At 45.1% G+C, this 22,083-nt stretch overlaps 2 protein-coding genes across 7 annotated transcripts; one reads left to right on the top strand and one right to left on the bottom strand.

The window, feature by feature from the left end:
- The first annotated feature begins 4,417 nt into the window (after positions 1–4,417).
- LOC114790179 (tenascin-R-like) lies at positions 4,418–16,921 on the top strand. 4 transcript variants are annotated; one of them, XR_003749777.1, is made up of 16 exons: positions 4,418–4,509; positions 5,630–5,763; positions 7,326–7,351; positions 7,580–7,660; positions 7,949–8,200; positions 8,465–8,722; positions 8,832–9,041; positions 9,334–9,501; positions 9,933–10,211; positions 11,016–11,279; positions 11,416–11,685; positions 11,767–11,958; positions 12,045–12,241; positions 12,810–12,840; positions 12,910–12,958; positions 16,904–16,921. XR_003749777.1 is itself a non-coding variant. In XM_028980011.1 (15 exons), the coding sequence occupies exons 2-14, from the start codon at positions 5,666–5,668 to the stop codon at positions 12,813–12,815; spliced, it is 2,301 nt and encodes a 766-aa protein (XP_028835844.1). In that variant the 5' UTR covers positions 4,418–4,509; positions 5,630–5,665; the 3' UTR covers positions 12,816–12,840; positions 12,910–13,228. The 4 variants fall into 4 exon arrangements, 3 of the variants coding, with proteins under 3 accessions (XP_028835844.1, XP_028835825.1, XP_028835835.1); XM_028980011.1 differs by lacking the exon at positions 16,904–16,921 and having other exon boundaries at positions 12,910–13,228; XM_028979992.1 differs by lacking the exons at positions 12,810–12,840; positions 12,910–12,958; positions 16,904–16,921 and having other exon boundaries at positions 12,045–12,781.
- LOC114790364 (GTPase IMAP family member 8-like) lies at positions 16,395–21,628 on the bottom strand. Of its 3 annotated transcripts, none has more exons than XM_028980367.1 (4): positions 21,432–21,628; positions 20,914–20,981; positions 20,043–20,738; positions 16,395–17,285 (listed from the first exon to the last, which is right to left on the bottom strand). In XM_028980367.1, the coding sequence occupies exons 2-4, from the start codon at positions 20,939–20,941 to the stop codon at positions 16,993–16,995; spliced, it is 1,017 nt and encodes a 338-aa protein (XP_028836200.1). In that variant the 5' UTR covers positions 20,942–20,981; positions 21,432–21,628; the 3' UTR covers positions 16,395–16,992. The 3 variants fall into 3 exon arrangements, with proteins under 3 accessions (XP_028836200.1, XP_028836219.1, XP_028836210.1); XM_028980386.1 differs by lacking the exon at positions 21,432–21,628 and adding an exon at positions 21,323–21,431; XM_028980377.1 differs by lacking the exon at positions 21,432–21,628 and adding an exon at positions 21,083–21,173.
- Between the last annotated feature and the right edge of the window lie 455 nt (positions 21,629–22,083).

Genomic DNA, 22,083 nt, shown 5'->3' with positions numbered 1-22,083 from the left:
GTACATTATCTGGAACATCAAGCCCAAGGAAGAGTTCTGGGTGCTGAAGAACATGTGATCACTTTTCGTCACGGTAAAGAAATCCGCATCTCAATGATGTCCTCTTATGTCCCCAATGAGTTTGCAGGAACGTGTGTTTGAAGGACACATGTGTGCAGTAGAGGTGTATAATCCAGGTCCGAACAGTGAAAACCCTCACCAGGATTTTTTATCAACCTTTCCAGCAGTGTAGTTCTGGTCCAGAAAGATAAATATTTTTTTTTTTTATTAAATCAATTTACACCATAAAAGTTACACACCTTTCTGCTTGTATTAATAAAATGTATTGATTTATTTATTAAAAAAAGATTTATTAATTAAACTGGACCCAGACGGGGAGCAAGAGTCGCCCCTGATTCACCCGCCGTCATGAAGAAGACCCACACCAGCCAGTGAGGGAGAATTTTTCTTTCTGGACCAGAACTACACTGCTGGAGAGGTTGATTAAAAATCCTGGTGAGGGTTTTCACTGTTCGGACCTGGATCATACAACTCTACTGCATACGTGTGTGCTCCCCGTCTGGGTTCTGGGGGTCATATGAAGATGGGGCTGATATGGACCACCTGTCTGGTACCTGTGTACCACCCATATGGGCGTGTTACCTGGGAAGGGGCGGAGTCACGGTCATTTAACACTAATTAGTGTCACTTTTACAGACTTTACACTGAAAGTGTTATATTTAACTGATTTGGAGTGGGCTCATATACTCATGGTGTCTGGATGAGGCGCATATCATATTATCATATATTTGTAGTGTAGTCTCCACCTAGGTGGCAGGCTGGCAGCTACCCGGTACAGTAAGTAAATAGCCTCATCTCATTTAAATATTTACTCTATGTATAGGAGCCAGGAGCAGCAACGAGGAACAGAGTTACATGAGGGATGTTTTAATGGTGGGACTTCGTTTTTAGGAACATGGAATAGCTTTGGAATCATTTTGGATCGGGGGAACCTGTATGAGGTCTTCTGTATGGAAGAACTTGGGCCCAAACCCGTGGGTGAACACTTGCGCTAATGTAGTTTATTGTTCTGTACAGAGCCTCCTCAGACAGAAGGTTCCTCTCCAAAAAAATTCTCAAGCAAAACATTTCTTTCGAAGCACTTATATTTCAAATCGATAAATTCCCTGTAGCCGGGGCACTAAAGGAGTTTCTGCATGGTGAGGAGCTTCGGTGGCCCAGGACTCTTCCCAGTGAAGTACAAGAACCTGTTCTCTCCCAGTACCTGTATCCAGGAGACATCATGCTCCTCCAGCTTCTTCATACATGACAAGCGAGACTGGTCAGTGAAGATTAGCAAGAGGTCCAAGCAGGGATAATCACACATGGCAAAAGAGGTATATTAATACAAGTGCCAGGTCTATCCCAGGACCAGTTTCAGAGGCCAGATGGGGTCACAGCCGTCGTACAGCATTTGGAGCAGGGCACACATGTTCCTCTGTTCCATCATCTGATAGACCGCGTAGAGTTCGACTGGCCAGTCTTCGCAGGCGTCGTGCCACATGTGTAAATACAGAGTGTGGGGGTCCACCTCTTCTACCCTTTACATGACGTGCTCTCCCAGCCGTCCCCCTGCCCCTCTCAGCTAGAAGTAATCGACCGCCAACCAGGGAATCTGCAGCACGCAGTGGTACTTGTTCACCAGATACGTGAAGTAACGGTCGTGTTTGCGGTATCTTGCTTCGCTGGCGGCGCTCCAGGGGGTGCACCGGGGCCACAAGCGGCGCCGAAGCTCCTCCAATCGCTCCGGAGACACCTTCTTCTTCACATTCTCAACAAATTCTTGTTCTAAATCCATTCTTGTTCTTTAGAATTTCTATTTCCGTTAAATAGGCGATGTGTTCATTATCAGCACATAATTCGTTCTTTTGTTCTTTAATTAACTCTTTGTTATTTTCATTTTCCGATGCAAAAGTCTGCGTTTTAAAAGAATTTTTAATAATCTTTACCACGTGTACGTTTATGTATGTTGTGTGGTTCTTTGAGTTGTTTCTCTCCTTGTACCACTTCAAAGCCTGAATGAACACGGTGGACTTCCCTTCTAGCCCCCGGCTCCATGGTCCACGTTCACCTTCGTCTCCTGGTATCAACAATGATTGACCTCTGAAAAGCATCTTCATGTATCCAGTAGTCACGGGGAAGTCAGTCACGTGACCATGTTTTGGAGAGGATAAAGGTCTCAGAGGGTTCCGTGAGGGAGCAACCAGGAAACGCACAGACACACACAACCAAGCCAACCAAAGGCCAGGGGTCAACCAAAGGCCAGGGGTCAACTAAAGGCCAGGGGTCAACTAAAGGGAGGAAAGGACAGAAGCAGAAACCAACACACCAACCACTCCAACACACCAAGCAGAATCCCAACCAACGAAACAACTTCACCAACACAGAGCAGGGCGAGACCTGGAGCAGACGTCTCCACCCTAATTTCCTTCATCATCGTCACTCAGTCGTTGAGAAGAAGCCGAACCAATTCTTGCCGATTCTTGTCTGATTTCTTCTTGAAGTTTGCTTTAGATTCATTAAGAAACAACGGGGGAATTCCGTCCTAAATGAAGTGTCAACTTTCTGGAAGTTCAGAGACGAGTTCCACTCGGATGAATGTAGAATTCACCGCGGCCTGGAAGCGAAAGGAAGCACATTTTTAATCATCTTTAATAGTAAGTCCTATTGCAAAATCTCAGAATAAATCAGTTTCTTACCGTATGATTCTTCAGGTTTGATCTGAGATTGATTGGTTTCAGTCCTAAAGAAGATTCCAGGACGTCCTGCTCAGCTGCCCCCTCCTCTGTCCCTACTGGACGTCATTATCAGCTCACTGTAATGATGATGAAGAGGTCCCATATCTTCACGATCTTCCAGGCCGCGGTGGAGACATGTGGGCGGAGCCATCGGGCCTCACGCTCACCTATTTAAAAACAATAAACAATCATTTTCTAAAGAATAAAAAATGAACTTAGAATAACAATTCATTAACTTTTTAAAAAATAAAGAGTCTTTGAATGTACTGGAGGACCTACGCGTATGTTTACACAAGAAACCTTACATTGCCGCATATGAAGCAACCTTCCACAGACACAATGACTACTTCATGTATTTGGTGGAAAAGCATTGTCATATTTTGGATATTAATATTATAGGAGTCTACTACTTTCATTTGAAAGCCAAAGAAAGTATGTTGGAAACCGACATTATATAAAAATTCAGAGTAATGACAGACGAGATGGATCCCCAGACTTTATTTTTACTTATGTAGGCTAATAAATTCCAAAACTGTCCAACTGAACTCTACGTAGTGTACTAGATTGTGTAAGAGTCGAGCTTGTGGGCCCTGCTCCGCACGCTGACCGATGGCTGTGAGCCGACCTGGCCCTTGAAAGTAGCCCTGGGATTGATATGGAACTGTTATTTTAAAAACAGGATCAATAATTTCGGCATGTGGAAGTATGCCTGCCTGGACCTCTTGCTGATGTTCACCGACAGGTCGCGCTTATCATGTATGAAGGTCCTGGAGAAGCAACAAGAGACGTGGACACGGATACTGGGAGAGGACCGGTTCTTGTACCTCACTGGGTAGGGACCTGGACCACGGACCCTTGTCACCATGCAGAAGCTCCTTTAGTGCCCTCACTACAGGGAATATTTCCGGTTGTAAAATTCCTGGAACGGTAAGGATCCAATTAGTTACAATGAGCCACAAGAACTATTGCTTTTCTTGACAGTAAAAATACCCAAGTTAAATGAACCCTGCAAGAAGGATTCATGAGCACACTCCAAACTTTTTCGAACCTGGATTGCCCAATCATCTCCATACATGGGTAACAATCCGATTATATACGATTATATATTCCGATACGTACAGTTCACTGCAAGTAAAAAGCAGCTGAAATACAAGGTGCTGTTATCGGCCTGTCGTGTTTCGAGATTTCACTCTGCCTGAAATCTCCAGGAGTGGAGGTTGCACCCGCACACTGATTTTCATTTCTGCTGACTCCACTAAAGAAAACGCTCGACGGCTCCGCCCGGTCGGCCAAATTTGTCAAAGTGTTCATTTAACACCAAATGTGAGGGGTGGAGTCACTGTGAGTTTTTCTTTTCCAGGTTGAACTCTGGACCAGGATCATGCCATGTTCATTTTACACTGGAGGCTTTAAAGTGTGTGCAGAAGTGTTATAATGGAACGCCATGTGGGTTTCCTGTTTAGTTTCACATCTCACGTCTCTAAAGTCCACCAAGATGAAGAAGGTGTCTCTGACCTGGAAAGCTGATGGACAGAATTGAATACAAATACATTTTCAGAAAGATGTGTCATGAATGCGAATAAAATAAGGAGCCTGGTGTCTCGACCTGGCAACCCCGAGTCTGGGAGCCTGATCTGGCAACCCGGACGCGGCTCCTGAAACCGAAAGCAGCTGAGACGCAGCTTGGAAGCGACATTTGCAGCACTTCGTGTCGCACCGCAGTGCAGAGCAGGTGAGTGTCTCGTCTCTCCACCCCAACCTTTCACTTTAGTCACCGTTAAATTCTTTTTATTCCCTTTATAGCCTGGGCTCGTACGTGAAGTGTCCAGCCCCACTGTGACGCGCGGATTTCAAATGAGACGAAAAAAGAACGAAAAAAGAAACGAACCGAACCTCGACAGCGAGAGTCAAGTCAACTAGAGCTTAACGGTGGAGGTGGTGTTGAGGGTTCCAGAGAGGTCCTCTGTGGTTCTCCTCACCATCTCCACTATGGGGCTGTTAGAACTGATGTTGGCCAGGACCTGCTCCTCAAAGCACTTCATGACAAAACAGTTACATTTCGTCACATTTTATTAGTCCTGTCACCGTGTGCGGTGCTGCAGTATTTGTCGAGGACAGTCCCTTCACTTTCATTTTCACATACAACACGAAAATGTCAAGATCAGTGGCACAATTACTGTGGTTTAGAAATTTCTATTAGTAACTAGGGTCGAACTAGGCTTCTTAAAGAGAAAATACCGGATTGGGCGGAGTCACTGTCATTTAAAGGTTCCTTTTTGTCCCCTGATGTCCAGCCACTGTCGGTGGCCTGCAGACAGGCTTAAATAATCTCACAAAGGGACATTTTCATGTGGGAAGTGGTAGTGGCCTTCGACACTCGCCTGTGAACAAGAAGACCCGGGCTCAGACCCCACTTACTTCCATCGTGTCTTTCCTGAGCAGGACACTGAACCCTGAGTGTCCCCAGGGGGGGACTGTCCCCGTCACTACTGACTGTCAGGCACTGTGGAGAAGTAAACTGCTGTGAACGTCAGGGGACCTTTAACACTAAATAGTGTCAGTTTTACAAGCCGAACTCTGGACTGGGATCATATCGGGGGCGATACAAGACACATTTGCTAACAAAAATCCAAAAATATTGTAATTATTACGATGTGGATGATGATTATTATTCCCAGTACAGCCTGAGAATATGAAAATTAATCTTGTTATCTGTGCAACAAATAATCTGAAAATGATTACTGTATTAATTATTTTGTAATTTGCATTAAAAAAATGATCTAGCTGGGGGGCAGTGGTGGCCTGGCGGTTCCGTATGTTGCGGGTTCAGTTCTACACTCTGGTTTCTGCAGGTTCTTTTCATTCTCATCTCAGAGATAAACTAGACAATGAGTCAACTCGGGGATGAAGACCAACATGAACCAACATCTGAATCCAGACCTCCAGCTCTCCCAGAAAGGGGATCTCAGGATCCTGGAAAGAAAAGGTGAGACCTGTGCCTGGACCAGGACAGCCGTGGGTTTAATGTCTACACCCACATAAATCAATACATATATATCGCATGGAATGTAATGTCATCATATGCAACAGGCGGGCAACCACGCCCATCATGTCCCTCCGTTCGGGACGCCCCTTTATTAGATGCAATTTGCAGTTCTGCTGGGCCCTTTCTCCGTTAATCTGGGTTTTGGTGGGAAGCAGACGGTGGGTACCTCCTTGCCCCATGTTCGCTTTTCTTCAGATGTGTATGTATCACGTTGGTTGGACGCGGAGAGGAAGGAGGACGCATACGCATGACATCAGGAGACATGGGTTTAATAACCACTAGGCAGTGGGGACCTAGCGGTTAAGGAAGTGGCCCCGTAATCAGAAGGTTGCTGGTTCGAATCGCGATCTGCCAAGGTACCACTGAGGTGCCATTGAGCAAAGCACCGTCCCCACACACTGCTCCCCGGGCGCCTGTCATGGCTGCCCACTGCTCACTCAGGGTGATGGTTAAATGCAGAGGACACATTTCACTGTGTGCACTGTGTATCACGTGTGACAATCACTTCACTTTACTTTACTTTACTAGTAGACAGGACAGGGGAAACATCACCACACAATGACCCGGCGGCGAACAGGAACACGAGCAGGAAAGCTTTATACATTTACACAGGTGATAACAATCAGGAAACATATGAACCTCCGGAACTCCGGATCACGACAGTATGTTGGAGACTCCACACTCAACTCCTGCCAGCCCGGCAGAGATGAAGAAAAATGCAGAAGCGTTCACATACTTATTCTTCCACTCTACTGTCATGGTGCCCACCAAAGCACTGCACCAGCAGGGGGCGTGTGCCCACCCCACGGTCGGCATCGGAACCATGGCTGGTCTTCAGGGATCCCCCAGGGTCCAGGATGTGTGTGATCAACTCAAGACCCAGATCTTCAGATCCTCACCTCGTCGAGGTGGACGCCACATGACCTCTCACCACCTGGACATGCGAGATGGGGAGCTCTTGGCACAGAAAGAGGAGAACCTGGACCACCTGAACCTCCTGCAGGCTTGATGGACCCTGGATCATCTCACCAGTATAGTGGGACAACTATGCAGCAGGTACAGTGCACACACTGGACCTGATCTGGCGGACGTTCTGGTGGCCGTCGCTTGGCAGAGAAGACCGTGTGGCCACCTGCACCGTACCCGACTCGCCGCCCGACTTCCTCCTGATCCTGATTTCCCAGAAACGTTCTCTCTCCCGCCCGCCCAGCGTCACGAAACGTCATTACGACCCCCTTCCCACTTCAGGCAGGTCTGGGCAAAGCGTCCTGGATTGTTCTCATGTTCTCCACGTTTCTCACAGGGTTCAGTGCGAGGAGCTAGATTACCCTGGTCCCAGTAAAAGATCTAAGCAGCATGATTATGCTGATACCACCGAGTAGGTCCTCAACCAGTTCATATCTCTTCATCTCAACCAGAATCATTCCCAGCATTTATTCTGTCATGAACAGCCACGTTCAAGCGCATCTGAAACGTGTAACATGCTTCTCATTCTCTTTTAGGACTAGTGAGAACAAGAACATTTCAGGTAAGATGATAGATAGCACGCACATTTCCTCTTCATGTTCTCAGGTCAGAACATAACAGAACATATATATGTTATACAGTGTTATGTATGGCCATGTAAATTCTGCAAAACATCCATTGACTGGAATACAAGAACCCTTCCTGGCATCTGACATGATATTTATTTTCAGTGCTTTATCATTAGAATTTGGATTAAAATTTGATTCATAACTTCAGACTTCTTTTCCAGATCAAAGCTGTGCTGGTAAGTTCAACTTGGTGAAGCCACAATCGGTGCCGCTGCGTTGGGAAGCTACTGGAGACCCGGCTGGTACGTATACTTACATTTACAGCGTTTACCAGACGCGACTTAGTCAGTAGTTACAGGGACAGTCCCCCCCTGGAGACACTCAGGGTTAAGTGTCCTGCTCAGGGACACGATGGTAGTAAGTGGGGTTTGAACCTGGGTCTTCTGGTTCGTAGGCAAGTGTGTTACCCACTAGGCTACTACCACATGGTCCATTTGTACAGTGTCCTTTGTTTGGTCCTCGCCATGTTTTTTTATTTTAGATATCTGCCCGATCCTCCTGTGATGGATCTTATTTCTGCTTTTCTTCAGGTCTTCCTGCAGCGATCACGTTGACCCCGGTCAGTTCCGACTCCGTCGCTCTGAAGTGTGAAGAGACTGACCTTCCGATCAAGAAATTCAGGCTGAGCTGGAGAAAGACAGAAGATCTGCACTGTGTGGACATTCCAGGCCTGAAGTACGAGATCCATGGACTCGATCCAGGACAGAAGTACGACTTCACTGTCTGTGTCCTCGGTGAAGACGACAGGACAGTGGCGTCAGCATCCGGATCCTTACTGACAGGTACGGGGTTAAAAAGATCCTAATGCCTGTCGTCCACAAATAAACGATTCAACTATTATTAAAAAGTGGGAGGAGCATTCCTATCAGTCCTGCTTTACCATTGGCTGGTTGTGAACCGGCTCCATTAAGTGGTTGTATGAATAAAAATACAACCAATAGCAGGACTGGAGACGCTCTGTGAAAATACCTGCAAATCAGGTCCAGCTCTCCTGTTCAGCTTCATCGCTGCTATTTAACTGCAGAGACGTGGGTTTTTTACGGCAGAAGTTCCTCCTCCTGAAGACGTCAAGGTGCAGAATGATGGACAGACCGTCTCTGTGTCGTGGGCGGAAAGGGCGGGGCTGGAGGAAGCCTGGTATCTCGTTTCCTTCCTCAGCGGGGGCGTGTCCAGAAACAGCGTGTACACAAAATATCATGAATGTTCTCACCAACTGGACACCGGTGAGGAGCACAACATCAGCATCTCCACTGTGCTGAGAAACGGCAAACAGAGCAAAGCTGTTGAAAAGACTGTGGTTAAAGGTGAGCTGAGCACATGAAGGAGTAATAAACATCTACTGATGATCACTTCCAGACGGACAGGGGCTGCAAATCATCTGACAAAAGAACTCCACTTCGCATCCCGTTTCAGGTTCTTTTGAAGGTGCTCCAGCTCCAGATTTGCTCCACTGGAGTAAAGAGAGTAAACCAGATAAACCAGAGCCCATCTCTACAGAGTCATCCAGCACAGAACTCACAGAGCTGAAACCAGAAACTGACTACGAAATTACTGCCTGGACTGAGCTTAAACACGGAGGGACGAGTCAACCTGCTGCTTCTACCTTCAGAACCTTCAGAACAGGTAAAGTAACATCCACAGTGACAGAATCTGCATGAGTTCATTATTATAAAATACATATTGAGCACAAATAGATTTTCACTCCGTTAGAAGAACTGGTTTTACTGAGCTGTGCAGCGCTTATTCAGTCTGGTCAAGTCAACTAGAGCTTAACGGTGGAGGTGGTGTCCTCTGTGATCAAGAAAGGTGGTTCTCCTCACCATCTCCACTATGGGGCTGTTAGAACTGATGTTGGCCAGGACCTGCTCCTCAAAGCACTTCATGACAAACAGCAATATTGTCCCTGTTCTCTCAGCTCCCCCGACTTCCCTCATGGACCAACACAGATCAGTGCAACTGTCGCTCCCCATCGCGTCTTGCCCACATGGGGCCACCATGGAACCCACCCCAAAATTAACTGGGACCCATTTGGACAGGCCAGACCAGCCCATCTCCAACTCATACGTGTTGGCTAGAGACCAAGGTAGAGAAGACTTTTTCTAGTATTACTAACACTGAAAGCTCAAATGATGGTACACCCGTGTTTCTGCTGTATGTACATGACACATTGTCCCCTGGTTCCTCAGCTCTGAATGTCCAAGGACTAATTGGGGATCATTTCCAACACACTGCAGGGTTATGAGGAGGTCACGTAACATGCGTGTGTCCTACACACCAAAACCTTTATGAGCAAAAGAGACTTTTCAAAAACAGGCCAAGAGTAAAATCCAGACCAGGACGTCCTCACATACAGTAAAACGTGAGAAAACAGCCACTAGAGTGCAGCGAGTGTAACGTACCGTACGTGTACCGTACTAGTCAACTAATTTAATATATTTTAACCTTTTCATGTCTAAAACTCAGTCTCTTGTTGTTCATATTAGATTTTCTAATATGATATAATTTCTGTTCCAGCTCCTCCAACCCCACAGAACTTGACTGTGGAATCAGTTTCTGCTACAGCTGCTAAACTTGGATGGAGTCTGGAGTCCTCCTGGTCTAACTGGTTGAAGAATCCATATACGTTCCTGATCTCCTACCTGAGTAAAGGGACATTAATTAACCAGATCACTACAGAGAAACGCAACACCGAGATTAAAGACCTCCAACCATCTACTGAGTACGAAATCAGAGTTTATACTGTGAACAAACAAGGACAAGAGAGTTTACCTGCTCTTCTAAACTTTCACACAGGTACAAGTCATATTCTACTCATTCTCACGTTGTAGTACAGAAGTACTGGCCTGTACACCCTGGTAGATAAATAGGAATAACATCTAAATTTATTTAGCTGTATAATTTTTTGCCTGTTTAGTTCCATATGGAATAATTTTAAAAATGTATAAGAACAGATAACCAGACAAAAATGACTTGTGGCACGTAACATCCACAACATGACACGTTCCACCTGTAGATAACGGTCGTGTTGTACGGGCATCACTTGCCAAACCAAGGAACAAATCCACTTATTTAACGAAGGAAATGAACTTAGATGCCGGGAGGAGAAGGTTTGGTGCTTGTTACTGTTTAAATTAGATTCCAGTGCAGCACATCAGGTGAAGATGTTTAGAACATCAAAGCTCCTCTTAGATATGATGTAGAACACAGCAGCAGATCCAGACATATTCAGACACACCAACAACGGAGATGAATGGAGAATAATTAACATGCAGTAAGTAATTAAGCTAAAAAACGTCTATAAAAGGGGGTTGGGGCATCATGGGTATAATAATTTCGATTCATACGAAGAGCCAAACACAGTAAACAAGTTTCGACAAAGCAGGGTATGGAGAAGGTCGTCCAGCATGCTGTTCAGGAGCTGGACTGTTATTAGAAGCTGGTGTGGGAATCTTCTCCCAGTCCATGGGAGAGATGGTTGGGTTCAGCCACAACGCTGGTGGCCTTACAGATGCTCCTGTGACTTTAACCTGGTTTTACCGTTTTCCATCATGGACCAACACAGACCAGGGTTTTATTTCATTCTTCTATTTTCTACAGGTCAGGTTCCTGCACCAGAGAACCTTTCTATAGAGGTGAATGTAACATCAGTGTCAGTAAGATGGAGTAAACTAGCAGGAGTAGATCAGGTCTCATACCGGCTGTCCTACAGCAGTGAAGGAGAAGAAGAACAGACCATTTCTACAAAGTCTCTCCATCATGTTCTACATGATCTACGGTTTTATACAGAGTACAAGATCAGGGTCTGTACCGTACTGAACAACCTTCACCACAGTAAACCTGTCTACAAGAACATCAGGACAGGTGAGAGATCAAATGCTCCAAAAGTCTTCTGAAACACATTTACTGGACACCTGACAATCCATCCTCAACATGTTCTGATATTTTATAAATGAATGAATATTAAAAGTTGGGTGTTAAATAATCTTGTACTTTCCAGGAGTTCCAGCTCCAGAGAAGGTGACTGTGGTCTCAGTTTCTGCTACATCTGCTAAGATCAGCTGGATTCCACCACATGGGATGGATCAGATTCCACACAGTTTCCGGATCTCTCACCGGACCTCTGGAGGGACTGAAGCCGGGTCCATCTGTCCTGGTTCAGACACAGAATTCAAGCATCTGAAACCAGACACTGTGTACACTCTTACTGTCTGTACTGAGCTTGAACACGGAGGGACGAGTCAACCTGCTACTGTTACCTTCAGAACAGGTAAGACAGTCAGAGGAAAACATTGGAAATGTCAATTTCTATAAAATATATTACATCAGCAGCACACATTTTTATTCCAAGAAAAATACAGGTTTTACACACAAATTATTGGAAGACTTCCCGGCCAGAACATCCAGCCTGTAAAGGATTTTCTTAAGAGTAAAGGTCTGGTAGAAGCAGAGTCTGAGGAGAAGTGTGATGTTGTCCTGGCGTTCTGTCTGATCGTTTCTCGTGCTGGAACAGACATTCAAGCAGCTCTGGCAGCAATAAAAGGTGCTGATGGTCTCAAAACCCAACATTATTTTACATGCATCCAGCTATATTTCTAAATCTGTTCATTTCACACTCACCATCCGCAGAGACTAGACCAGTCATCCTGGTGGTGATGCACCACACCTTCGACCCGGACCACGTTGTACCACAGAGCAGCAGGTTTATTAAAAGAGAGAACATCTTGATTACAGTGGACTGTCTGTTCCACGAGGACCAGGGTCTACTGAGAAGTCAACAGAACGATGCGGCCTTCACACAGATTCAGCACGGGCTGGCACAGCTGGTAAATATGATCTTATGTCATATAAAAAGCTGGACATCAGAGATCCAGACGTCATGCTCGTTTGGCTTGGCGAGGCAGGTGATCTGGAGCGATGACTGGACATGACGAGGAAGAAGGACGCATTCGCACGATGTCGCGTAACAGGGGTTTAATACGTGATGAACAGACCATCCGGTAACCTGTAACAATGACCCAACAGCGAATAGACACAAACAGGGCAGCTTTATATGACCATAAACAGGTGTACACGATCAGGAAACATTACACAGGACGAACATGAAACTCCGGACCCGGAGTAACCCCTTCCGGACCGGATCATGAAACCTTCCATGGAGTATTCCATAGAAATAATAACTATATATGCAGATGGGCGCCAGATTCAGTTCTACCGTGGTAATTTTGTAATTTAAAAAGTATTGTTATAACATTTTACATTTATCGGCTCTGCCAGGTCCATTATACATAAAATGAAGTTCTACACAGCAGGTGGTTGGTTCTTCTTGCTTCTCTCTCTGTTTGTTCAGACACAGTGAAAATTCTGACTCTGATCTCCGTTTCCTCTGAACAGAATTAACTGTAGACCCTCCTGTGTAGAGAAGGTAAGAACATTTCATCGTTTGCTCTGGTCTTGCCTCATGCTGAACTGAAAATGTCCTCCGTTTCTTCAGACTCGAGCGCTGGGTCGCGGTGCAGGAGAAGCTGACGTCCCAGAATCCAGTGGGTTGGAGGAACGTTTCTGCATGTTTCTTTCATTTTTCCCTTTAGTCATTTTATTATTTGTGGTTTATTTCTGAGTGTTTTTGTCCTTCACGTTCATACATAATATATATTTATATCATAATTAGACTATATAATACGTAGGTTTCATCTACATTATATAGAGTTAAGGTTCAGTTTGTGTCTGGTGATGGTATGTTTAGTGTCTGTAGAAGATAAAGAAATAAAAGCATGAACCTGATATCTGCTGAATAAAATAATGAAAAACGATTGGAATTTTCATCAAATTATTAACCCATCTACGAACACGCAGCGAAAGCACGTATTAATCCATTTTACTCTCAACCCTATTAAAAGATTCCACCTTCTTGGGACGGTACGCTAGCATGAAATAAGTTGAAGAACCTGCCACTCTACCAGATACCTTCAGAGGTCTAGGGGCTGTTTGAAGAGCATCTGGCTGCATCCACTGTGAGGTGTGGAGCTCCACAGTAGGTTAGGGTTAGGTTTAGGGATAGGTTAGGTGTGGAGGTCACGTGTTTCAGGCTACATCCAAACCAACAAAGACTCATTTCTGGGACGCCGTTCACCATTAAGCCCTGATTAAACAAGGACACACTTCAGAATCAGAATATCTTCACTGTCGTGGTAACAAGTAGAAGGAAACTAGGTGCAGTTTCTGGGCCAGAGAGGTATCTTAAATACGGCGTGTAGAAAGAAAGCTATATAGTGCTATAGTACAAAATACGGTACAAAACTTCACATTTAAATGGAAGGGTGAAGTAGAAACCTTATTGCACATGAAAAAGGAATCGAGTTGGAGGTGGAGAGATGGATTAAATGTCATTAAGCTTCCTGATGGTAACAAGCTGTTATTTAGTCTGTTTGTCCGGGTTTTAATGCTCCTGTATCTCTTGCCCGATGGCAGCAGCTGGAACATGTCCTGATCGGGACGCGAGGATCCTTTATGATGTTTTATGCTCTCTTGATGCTGCGAGAGCTGTGCAGCTCGTCCAGAGCGGGTGAAGATCAGCCATGATCTCCTGGGCAGTCTTCAGAATCTGCTGGCAGGGATTTCATCTGCGCTGTACTGCAGCTAGAAAGCACAGAATGCTCTCAATGCACCAGCGATAGAAGGACACCAGCAGATCTTGACAGGTGTTGTTTTTCAGGAAAGGTCCTGAAATCATGTTGAGGTCCTCCGTGTTGTGAACGCCCAGGAAGTCCATCACCATCTCCACACCATCCCAACTGATGTAAAGTGGTTTGATGTCAGTTTTCCTTTTAGGATTGTTGAGGAGCAGGTTACGGTCTGTCTCCACACCGTCAGCAACTCCACCTCATGTCTGTAGGCAGACTCATCTCCTCCAGAACCACAATGGTGTCATCTGCAAATTTGACGATGGAGGTGCTGTTGTGGGTGGGGCACAGTCGTGTGTACAAGGTAAAATTTAACACTTTCAGTGTAAAGTCTGTAAAAGTGACACTAATTAGTGTTAAATGACGGTGACTCCGCCCCTTCCCAGGTAACACGCCCATATGGGTGGTACACAGGTACGAGACAGGTGGTCCATATCAGCCCCATCTTAATATGAACCCCAGAACCCAGATGAGGAGCCAGAGTCGCCCCTGATTTGGTGAAAGTGATTGTCATTGTGAGACACTGCAGCACAGCACACAGTGTCACAGTGACACGTGTCCTCTGTATATAACCATCACCCTTGGTGAGCAGTGGGCACCATGACAGGCGCCCGAGGAGCAGTGTGTGGGGACGGTGCTTTGCTCAATGGCACCTTGGTGGCACCTTGGTGGCTCGGGATTTGAACCGACATCCTTCTGATTGGCAGCCTTAACCGCTAGGCCACCACTGCCCCAAAGGCCACCATTTACCCACCGTCATGACAAAGACTCGGACCACCATGGACCTCACAGGCTTTTCACTTTTAATATTAAAGTTGTGTGTTCTGCTGAACCAATGCATGCTGATTCTTTAATAACGTCTTGAAATTTCAATAAGAGTCAAAGGAGGAACGTCTGTTCTACATCAGCTTCTTTTAAGCACTGATTAAAAGGTGGAGATCTTTCAATTGTATTTGAAAGCAAGCTGTATCCCAAGGATCAAACTGACAAACACTTTACAACTTAAACCAGAAAAGCCGGCGAGGTCCACGTTGGTCCGAGTCTTATTCATGACAGCGGGTAAATCAGGGGCGACTCTTGTCCCCCATCTGGATGTGGTCTGATATAAACTCTTTGTACTGGCCACTGTGACATTATGACCAGAACAATCTCTTTTTGAGATATTTTATTTTTTAATGTATTTTATACATTTTATATTTTGCATATTTGCGTCCAGCTGAATTTCCTGAATTCCCCTCGGTTTATCTTTCTGTCTGTCCATCTTTCCATCTGTGCATTATTCTGCTTGCATGTTCTCTGATCCTCCCTGAAATGTGTGCTTTGTGCTCCAGGAAGTAGAATTATGGGCGTAATGTTCCCCCGTAGACTCAACACCGAGCAAATACGCTAGCGAGCTCCAAATCATCGTCCTGTATAACGGGAGAGTGTGTAGATGCAGCCAACAGCGCCACCTTGTGATGAGGTAGAGGCTGGGTGGTAGCAGACTAGTAGGAATAACACTCATCTATGAATCTGAAGTTCCAGGTTCAAACCCCACTGACTATCATTGTGTCCCTGAGCTCCAAAAAAGAATCAGCAGGAGCTGGTTCAGCTTCTTCCATTCCATGCTGCACTACCTGAGCTGCACCACCTGAGGGGAATGGACTCTGTCTCCTGCTACCACCAGAGTGAAATCATTCAAAAGTGACCGAAACATCAGCCAGAAAGCACAGGAACCGAGAAGTGGTCTGTGGTCACCACCTGCAGAACCACGTGTACATTTGTGTCTACAAGGCCCATGTAGGTTTAAGCTAGGACCCATACAAAGACCACCTAAAGCCCATATGGTCTTGCCCACATGGGGCCACCATGGAACCTCCTGACAAAAGCAGACCACACCAGCCCATATCCAACCCATCTGGGCCTGGCATGCGTGTGCTGAGAGGGACAGAACTGTGGACTACAGTAGAAATATGCAGACAGGACTAGATATAAAGACCAGAACTCAAACATCTACAGTTTATTTGATTAGTATTTAATTTTTTATTCATTCCTCGTCTGTACAGTTTGGATTTTCAAGCTGCTCATCGCTTCAGAATTTTAATACCGAGCATCATGCAATGAGGTGGATGACTGAATAAACTCTGTCCCACCCAGGGACGAAAAATGATGGTGTTGTACTGACAATAAAATCTTGAATCTTCAGTTTGAGCTTCAAGTGGTCAGAGTGTAAATCTAATCTGACTTTTTTTTTAATTTCCTGATGTTCTGAAGTAATACATGCCAAGTTACAAAACAAAAAAAAACCCTACAAAGTAATAATAATGAAAGAAAAACTAAAGTACATTCACATTGAAGAGTTTAGTATTTATACAAAATGTATAAATACATTATAATTTTTCTTAGTCTAGCACCCAACACTCTCCGAGCATGTTCTTCAATGACAAGTCTAAGCCTTATCAGGGCTCTTAGTTTGTATACTTGATATTCTATAGAAATCGAACGAGAATTGCTGGTGTCTTCCCATTGTAAGTCGCTTTGGATAAAAGCGTCTGCCAAATAAAATAAAGTAAAGTAAAGTAAAGTAAAGTTTAGCATGATTGTACTTTTCCTGCTTTTATTTAGTTCATGCTGTGCTGCACCAGCCATTTGGTCTTGTGGACCTAAACAGTAGATTTGAACAGTAGATGTGTGTGTGTGTGTGTGTGTGTGTGTGTGTGAGAGAGAGACACTGACCGGCCGATCGAAACATCTTGTAAGAACAACTTCATTCCTCTCAATTAACTCATCTTTATCATTAACTTCATCTTTATCTCTCTTGACCAGAAGCTCGGATTTCACCCTGAGAACTTAATGATATGGAGGCAAATTGAGCACAGACACTGATCACCAGTTGCTGATCGTTCAGCGGATCTTCACCAGCTCTCCCCAATCCTGCTCAGGTAGGGTTCCAGCTCCTTGTCCAGGTCGTTGCGTGGGAGGTCCTTCAGGATGTCCCGGGTGTTAATGATGCACCGATCCTCCGGCCAGCTTTTCAGCATCAGCTCAGCTACCTGCGTCCTGTCGTCGACGTCCATTCGGCCTTTGGGGATTTTGCATGGATCTTTCTTCCGTGACAGAAAGAAACTGAAACGCTTGAATTCTTCACAACTGAGTTCATTCAAAAGTTTGACAAGACTGACCCCAAAATCTCGAATCACGTCGTCATCTAAAAAAAAAGAACATATTGTTACTGAGATATAAGCAGAGCTGAGAAATTCATCTCTAACCAGTAAGATTCAACCAAATAAATTCAGCCGTGAGGTTTACAGAGATGTAGAGTCCAGGTCCAGCAAGTAAAAATCCTCACCAGGATTCTGTTTCAACCTTATTAAATAAATTCAGCCGTGAGGTTTACAGAGATGTAGAGTCCAGGTCCAGCAAGTAAAAATCCTCACCAGGATTCTGTTTCAACCTTATTAAATAAATTCAGCCGTGAGATTTACAGAGATGTAGAGTCCAGGTCCAGCAAGTAAAAATCCTCACCAGGATTCTGTTTCAACCTTATTAAATAAATTCAGCCGTGAGGTTTACAGAGATGAAGAGTTCAGGTCCAGGAGGTAAAAATCCTCACCAGGATTCTGTTTCAACCTTATTAAATAAATTCAGCCGTGAAGTTTACAGAGATGTAGAGTCCAGGTCCAGCAGGTAAAAATCCTCACCAGGATTCTGTTTCAACCTTATTAAATCAATTCAGCCGTGAGGTTTACAGGGATGTAGAGTCCAGGTCCAGGAGGTAAAAATCCTCACCAGGATTCTGTTTCAACCTTATTAAATAAATTCAGCCGTGAGGTTTACAGAGATGTAGAGTTCAGGTCCAGGAGGTAAAAATCCTCACCAGGATTCTGTTTCAACCTTATTAAATAAATTCAGCCGTGAGGTTTACAGAGATGTAGAGTCCAGGTCCAGGAAGTAAAAATCCTCACCAGGATTCTGTTTCAACCTTATTAAATAAATTCAGCCGTGAGGTTTACAGAGATGTAGAGTTCAGGTCCAGGAGGTAAAAATCCTCACCAGGATTCTGTTTCAACCTTATTAAATAAATTCAGCCGTGAGGTTTACAGGGATGTAGAGTTCAGGTCCAGCAAGTAAAAATCCTCACCAGGATTCTGTTTCAACCTTATTAAATAAATTCAGCCGTGAGATTTACAGAGATGTAGAGTTCAGGTCCAGCAAGTAAAAATCCTCACCAGGATTCTGTTTCAACCTTATTAAATAAATTCAGCCGTGAGGTTTACAGAGATGTAGAGTTCAGGTCCAGCAAGTAAAAATCCTCACCAGGATTCTGTTTCAACCTTATTAAATCAATTCAGCCGTGAGGTTTACAGAGATGTACAGTTCAGGTCCAGAAAGTAAAAATCCTCTCCAGGATTCTGTTTCAACCTTATTAAATAAATTCAGCCGTGAGGTTTACAGGGATGTAGAGTCCAGGTCCAGGAGGTAAAAATCCTCACCAGGATTCTGTTTCAACCTTATTAAATAAATTCAGCCGTGAGGTTTACAGGGATGTAGAGTTCAGGTCCTGGAAGTAAAAATCCTCACCAGGATTCTGTTTCAACCTTATTAAATCAATTCAGCCGTGAGGTTTACAGGGATGTAGAGTTCAGGTCCAGCAAGTAAAAATCCTCACCAGGATTCTGTTTCAACCTTATTAAATAAATTCAGCCGTGAGGTTTACAGGGATGTAGAGTCCAGGTCCAGGAAGTAAAAATCCTCACCAGGATTCTGTTTCAACCTTATTAAATAAATTCAGCCGTGAGGTTTACAGGGATGTAGAGTCCAGGTCCAGGAAGTAAAAATCCTCACCAGGATTCTGTTTCAACCTTATTAAATAAATTCAGCCGTGAGGTTTACAGAGATGTAGAGTCCAGGTCCAGGAAGTAAAAATCCTCACCAGGATTCTGTTTCAACCTTATTAAATCAATTCAGCCGTGAGGTTTACAGAGATGTAGAGTCCAGGTCCAGGAAGTAAAAATCCTCACCAGGATTCTGTTTCAACCTTATTAAATAAATTCAGCCGTGAGGTTTACAGGGATGTAGAGTCCAGGTCCAGGAGGTAAAAATCCTCACCAGGATTCTGTTTCAACCTTATTAAATAAATTCAGCCGTGAGGTTTACAGAGATGTAGAGTCCAGGTCCAGGAAGTAAAAATCCTCACCAGGATTCTGTTTCAACCTTATTAAATCAATTCAGCCGTGAGGTTTACAGAGATGTAGAGTCCAGGTCCAGGAAGTAAAAATCCTCACCAGGATTCTGTTTCAACCTTATTAAATCAATTCAGCCGTGAGGTTTACAGGGATGTAGAGTTCAGGTACAGGAAGTAAAAATCCTCACTAAGACGAGGGACAAAGATCCAAAAACTGACAATTACGGCATGTACAAGACGCCCTTATCCAAAGCGCCATACAGTCAGTACTGATAGGGACAGTCCCCCTGGAGACACTCAGGGTTACAGCCTGAAATTTCACTATATTAATGTAATAGGTCCTTAAGACTGGGAAAGATTCTAAACGGTAGTGGTAATAGCCTAGTGGATAACCCCTGATTTGAAGGCAGTGGCGGCCTAGCGGTTACGGAAGTGGCCTCGTAAACAGAAGGTTGCCGGTTCGAATCCCGATCCTCCGAGGTGCCACTGAGGTTCCATTGATCAAAGCACCGTCCCCACACACTGCTCACTTTATTAACTGCCATCGTGAAGAAGACCAACATGGACCTCACAGGCTTTTCTTTTGTCACAATACAGTTCTTTTCTGGTTGCCTTCCAAATCCTGCTGAGGGTTTTTGCATGCTGGACCTGAATTACCCGCCTCTTTACAAGATATTTTAGGATGAAGACTCATATATATGAAATTTGATTATTGCTGTGTATCTAACGAACGTCTACATGAATTAAGTTAAATGTGATTGTATTTTTAATGAACTTTACCGCTTCTCTGTTGTAAACATGCTGAAACCTGGGGTTGTACGAGATGTTCCACCATCTCCTCAGCGTTTTCATCTTTTCTGCTTTGCTGACTTCCAGCCCCGTGTTGGGTCATCTTCCTCCTTCTGTGTGTCACTGGTGACATTTCAAAGCATCTGCCACCATCCATCATCTCCTGTAATGTTTTCCACAAGCGTCCTGATTCGCTCATGGCAGTGTTGAAAATGGCCAGATCTTTGAACTTGTCCACGGTCTCACGAAGGCCATTGCTTCTGATATGTGTGTCAAAGTTGAAGTTGTCCTCATCTTCGGTTGTGGTGAAGAGCAGAAGTGTGTAATCCCAAACTCTGGTGTTGAGCAGAGACTCCAGCGTGTCCATCGTCTCTTGAGGAAAGGAATCGTCTTCTGGGACGATCCAGATCAAGGCGTTTGGCTGTTTCATCATGGTTTCCACAATCTTCTTCCTTATTTTCTTCTGCTTCTTGTTCTGCATGCTCAGGTCTCCTGACCAGCCGTTTATTCGGAACACCGTTACTTTCTTGTCCCCGACCCTGCCTTTGCCCTTTGATCGCTTGCCGAAACGCAAGCAGGATCTGAAGACGTTTTTACCAAGCATGGTGTTTCCCACGATGTTCTTCCCAGCATATCTCCTGCCAATCAGCACGATTTTAATTTTGTTATCTGACGAGATGTTATGTCCTGCAGAAGGTAAAAAGAAGAGTGTCAGAGGAGCTCCTGAAGGGTTCGGTCTGAAGATGTCTGGAGGTGTTTAATCCAGAATCAGCATCTGTGGACCTCAGTGTTCACGCAGCACGTGGTGAAGGACCAGTAAATAAACCAAGCCATCAGAGATAAGATCATTGCTCAGACCCACCGTTGACCCCACATGGACTGTTCCCCATCTTCCACCAAGTTCTGAACAGCTTTGGCAATCAGCGTCCTCTGGAGGTGAAAAAGTCACACATAAGAAAAGTGAAAGTGAAGTGACTGCAGCGCAGCACGCGGTGACACGGTGACATGTGTCCTCTGTATTTAACCGTTACCCTTGGTGGTTCTTCGCTCAGCGGCGATTCGAACCGGCAACCTCCTGATTACGGGGCCGCTTCCGTAACCGCTGGCCCCCGCTGGCCCCCGTTGGCCCCCGCTGGCCCCCGCTGGCCCCCGCTGGCCCCCGCTGGCCCCCGCTGGCCCCCGCTGGCCCCGGGCATCTGAACACTTGTTATTCAGAACATTTCCCCACATACGTAATTTATGTTCACCGGAAACGGATTAACGGTTAAAACCTTCTGCTGTCCCCCTCCTGACAGAGACACAGTCCAGATGATGCCGCATGTCTACAGCAGAAGAACGTCCCTCCTGCCGGGGTTCTACTGGATTACTGGTTCTACTGACCTGTGCCTGCGAGAGCTTCTTCCCCGAACCGCTGCAGTTATGTGAAACGATAGAGATCTGAAGATCTCACCACATTTCCTGCCAACCAGCTGAGACGGAAGCTCTGCTCGCTGCATCCTGTTTCGGTTGAGTTCTTTAACAGATGCTGGTTGTTATTAAACCAAGTCCGGGTTCCGTGTTCTGGTTCTGTACCGACTGACCAGACACACAACGCAGTGATGAATGAAAAGGTCATCTGGGTATAAAATGCATCTGTAATACTGTCACGTGACCTACGTGAGACGTTTCCTGTTCAGCTGGAGTCGACAGTGAGAAGATCGAAGCAACAATGCAGCAAAACCACAATGCAGGAATGACCGAACATCTACACAACGTGTCACCAACACTGAGGTCCTGTAATCACACCGTGTTAAAGCAGCCAGATCCTCGTGAAATGACCATCGTTCCATCAGTCAAATCACTCCGCGGATGATAAACACACAAACACACACACAAACACACACAAACAAACAAACACACAAACACAACACACACACACACACACACACACACAAACACACACAAACACACACACAAACACACACAAACACACACACACAAACACACACACACACACAAACACACACAAACACACACAAACACACACACAAAC

The sequence above is a fragment of the Denticeps clupeoides genome, chromosome 1 (assembly GCF_900700375.1).
Source record: "Denticeps clupeoides chromosome 1, fDenClu1.1, whole genome shotgun sequence".
Classification (NCBI taxonomy): domain Eukaryota; kingdom Metazoa; phylum Chordata; class Actinopteri; order Clupeiformes; family Denticipitidae; genus Denticeps; species Denticeps clupeoides.
The sequence above is the reverse complement of the archived record's forward strand: the minus strand, read 5'-3'. Positions and strand labels throughout refer to the sequence as shown.

Bases quoted from the DNA above. Each gene is read 5' to 3' on its own strand.
- LOC114790179 (XM_028979992.1), top strand. From the start codon at position 5,666: ATGAGTCAACTCGGGGATGAAGACCAACATGAACCAACATCTGAATCC. The intron at 7,352-7,579 runs GTAAGATGATAG...CTTCTTTTCCAG, and splicing joins TGAGAACAAGAACATTTCAG to ATCAAAGCTGTGCTGGTAAG. The intron at 11,686-11,766 runs GTAAGACAGTCA...TTTTATTCCAAG, and splicing joins TACTGTTACCTTCAGAACAG to AAAAATACAGGTTTTACACA.
- LOC114790364 (XM_028980367.1), bottom strand. From the start codon at position 20,941: ATGGGGAACAGTCCATGTGGGGTCAACG. The intron at 20,739-20,913 runs GTGGGTCTGAGC...TACCTTCTGCAG, and splicing joins CAGTCCATGTGGGGTCAACG to GACATAACATCTCGTCAGAT. The intron at 17,286-20,042 runs GTAAAGTTCATT...CTTTTTTTTTAG, and splicing joins ATGTTTACAACAGAGAAGCG to ATGACGACGTGATTCGAGAT.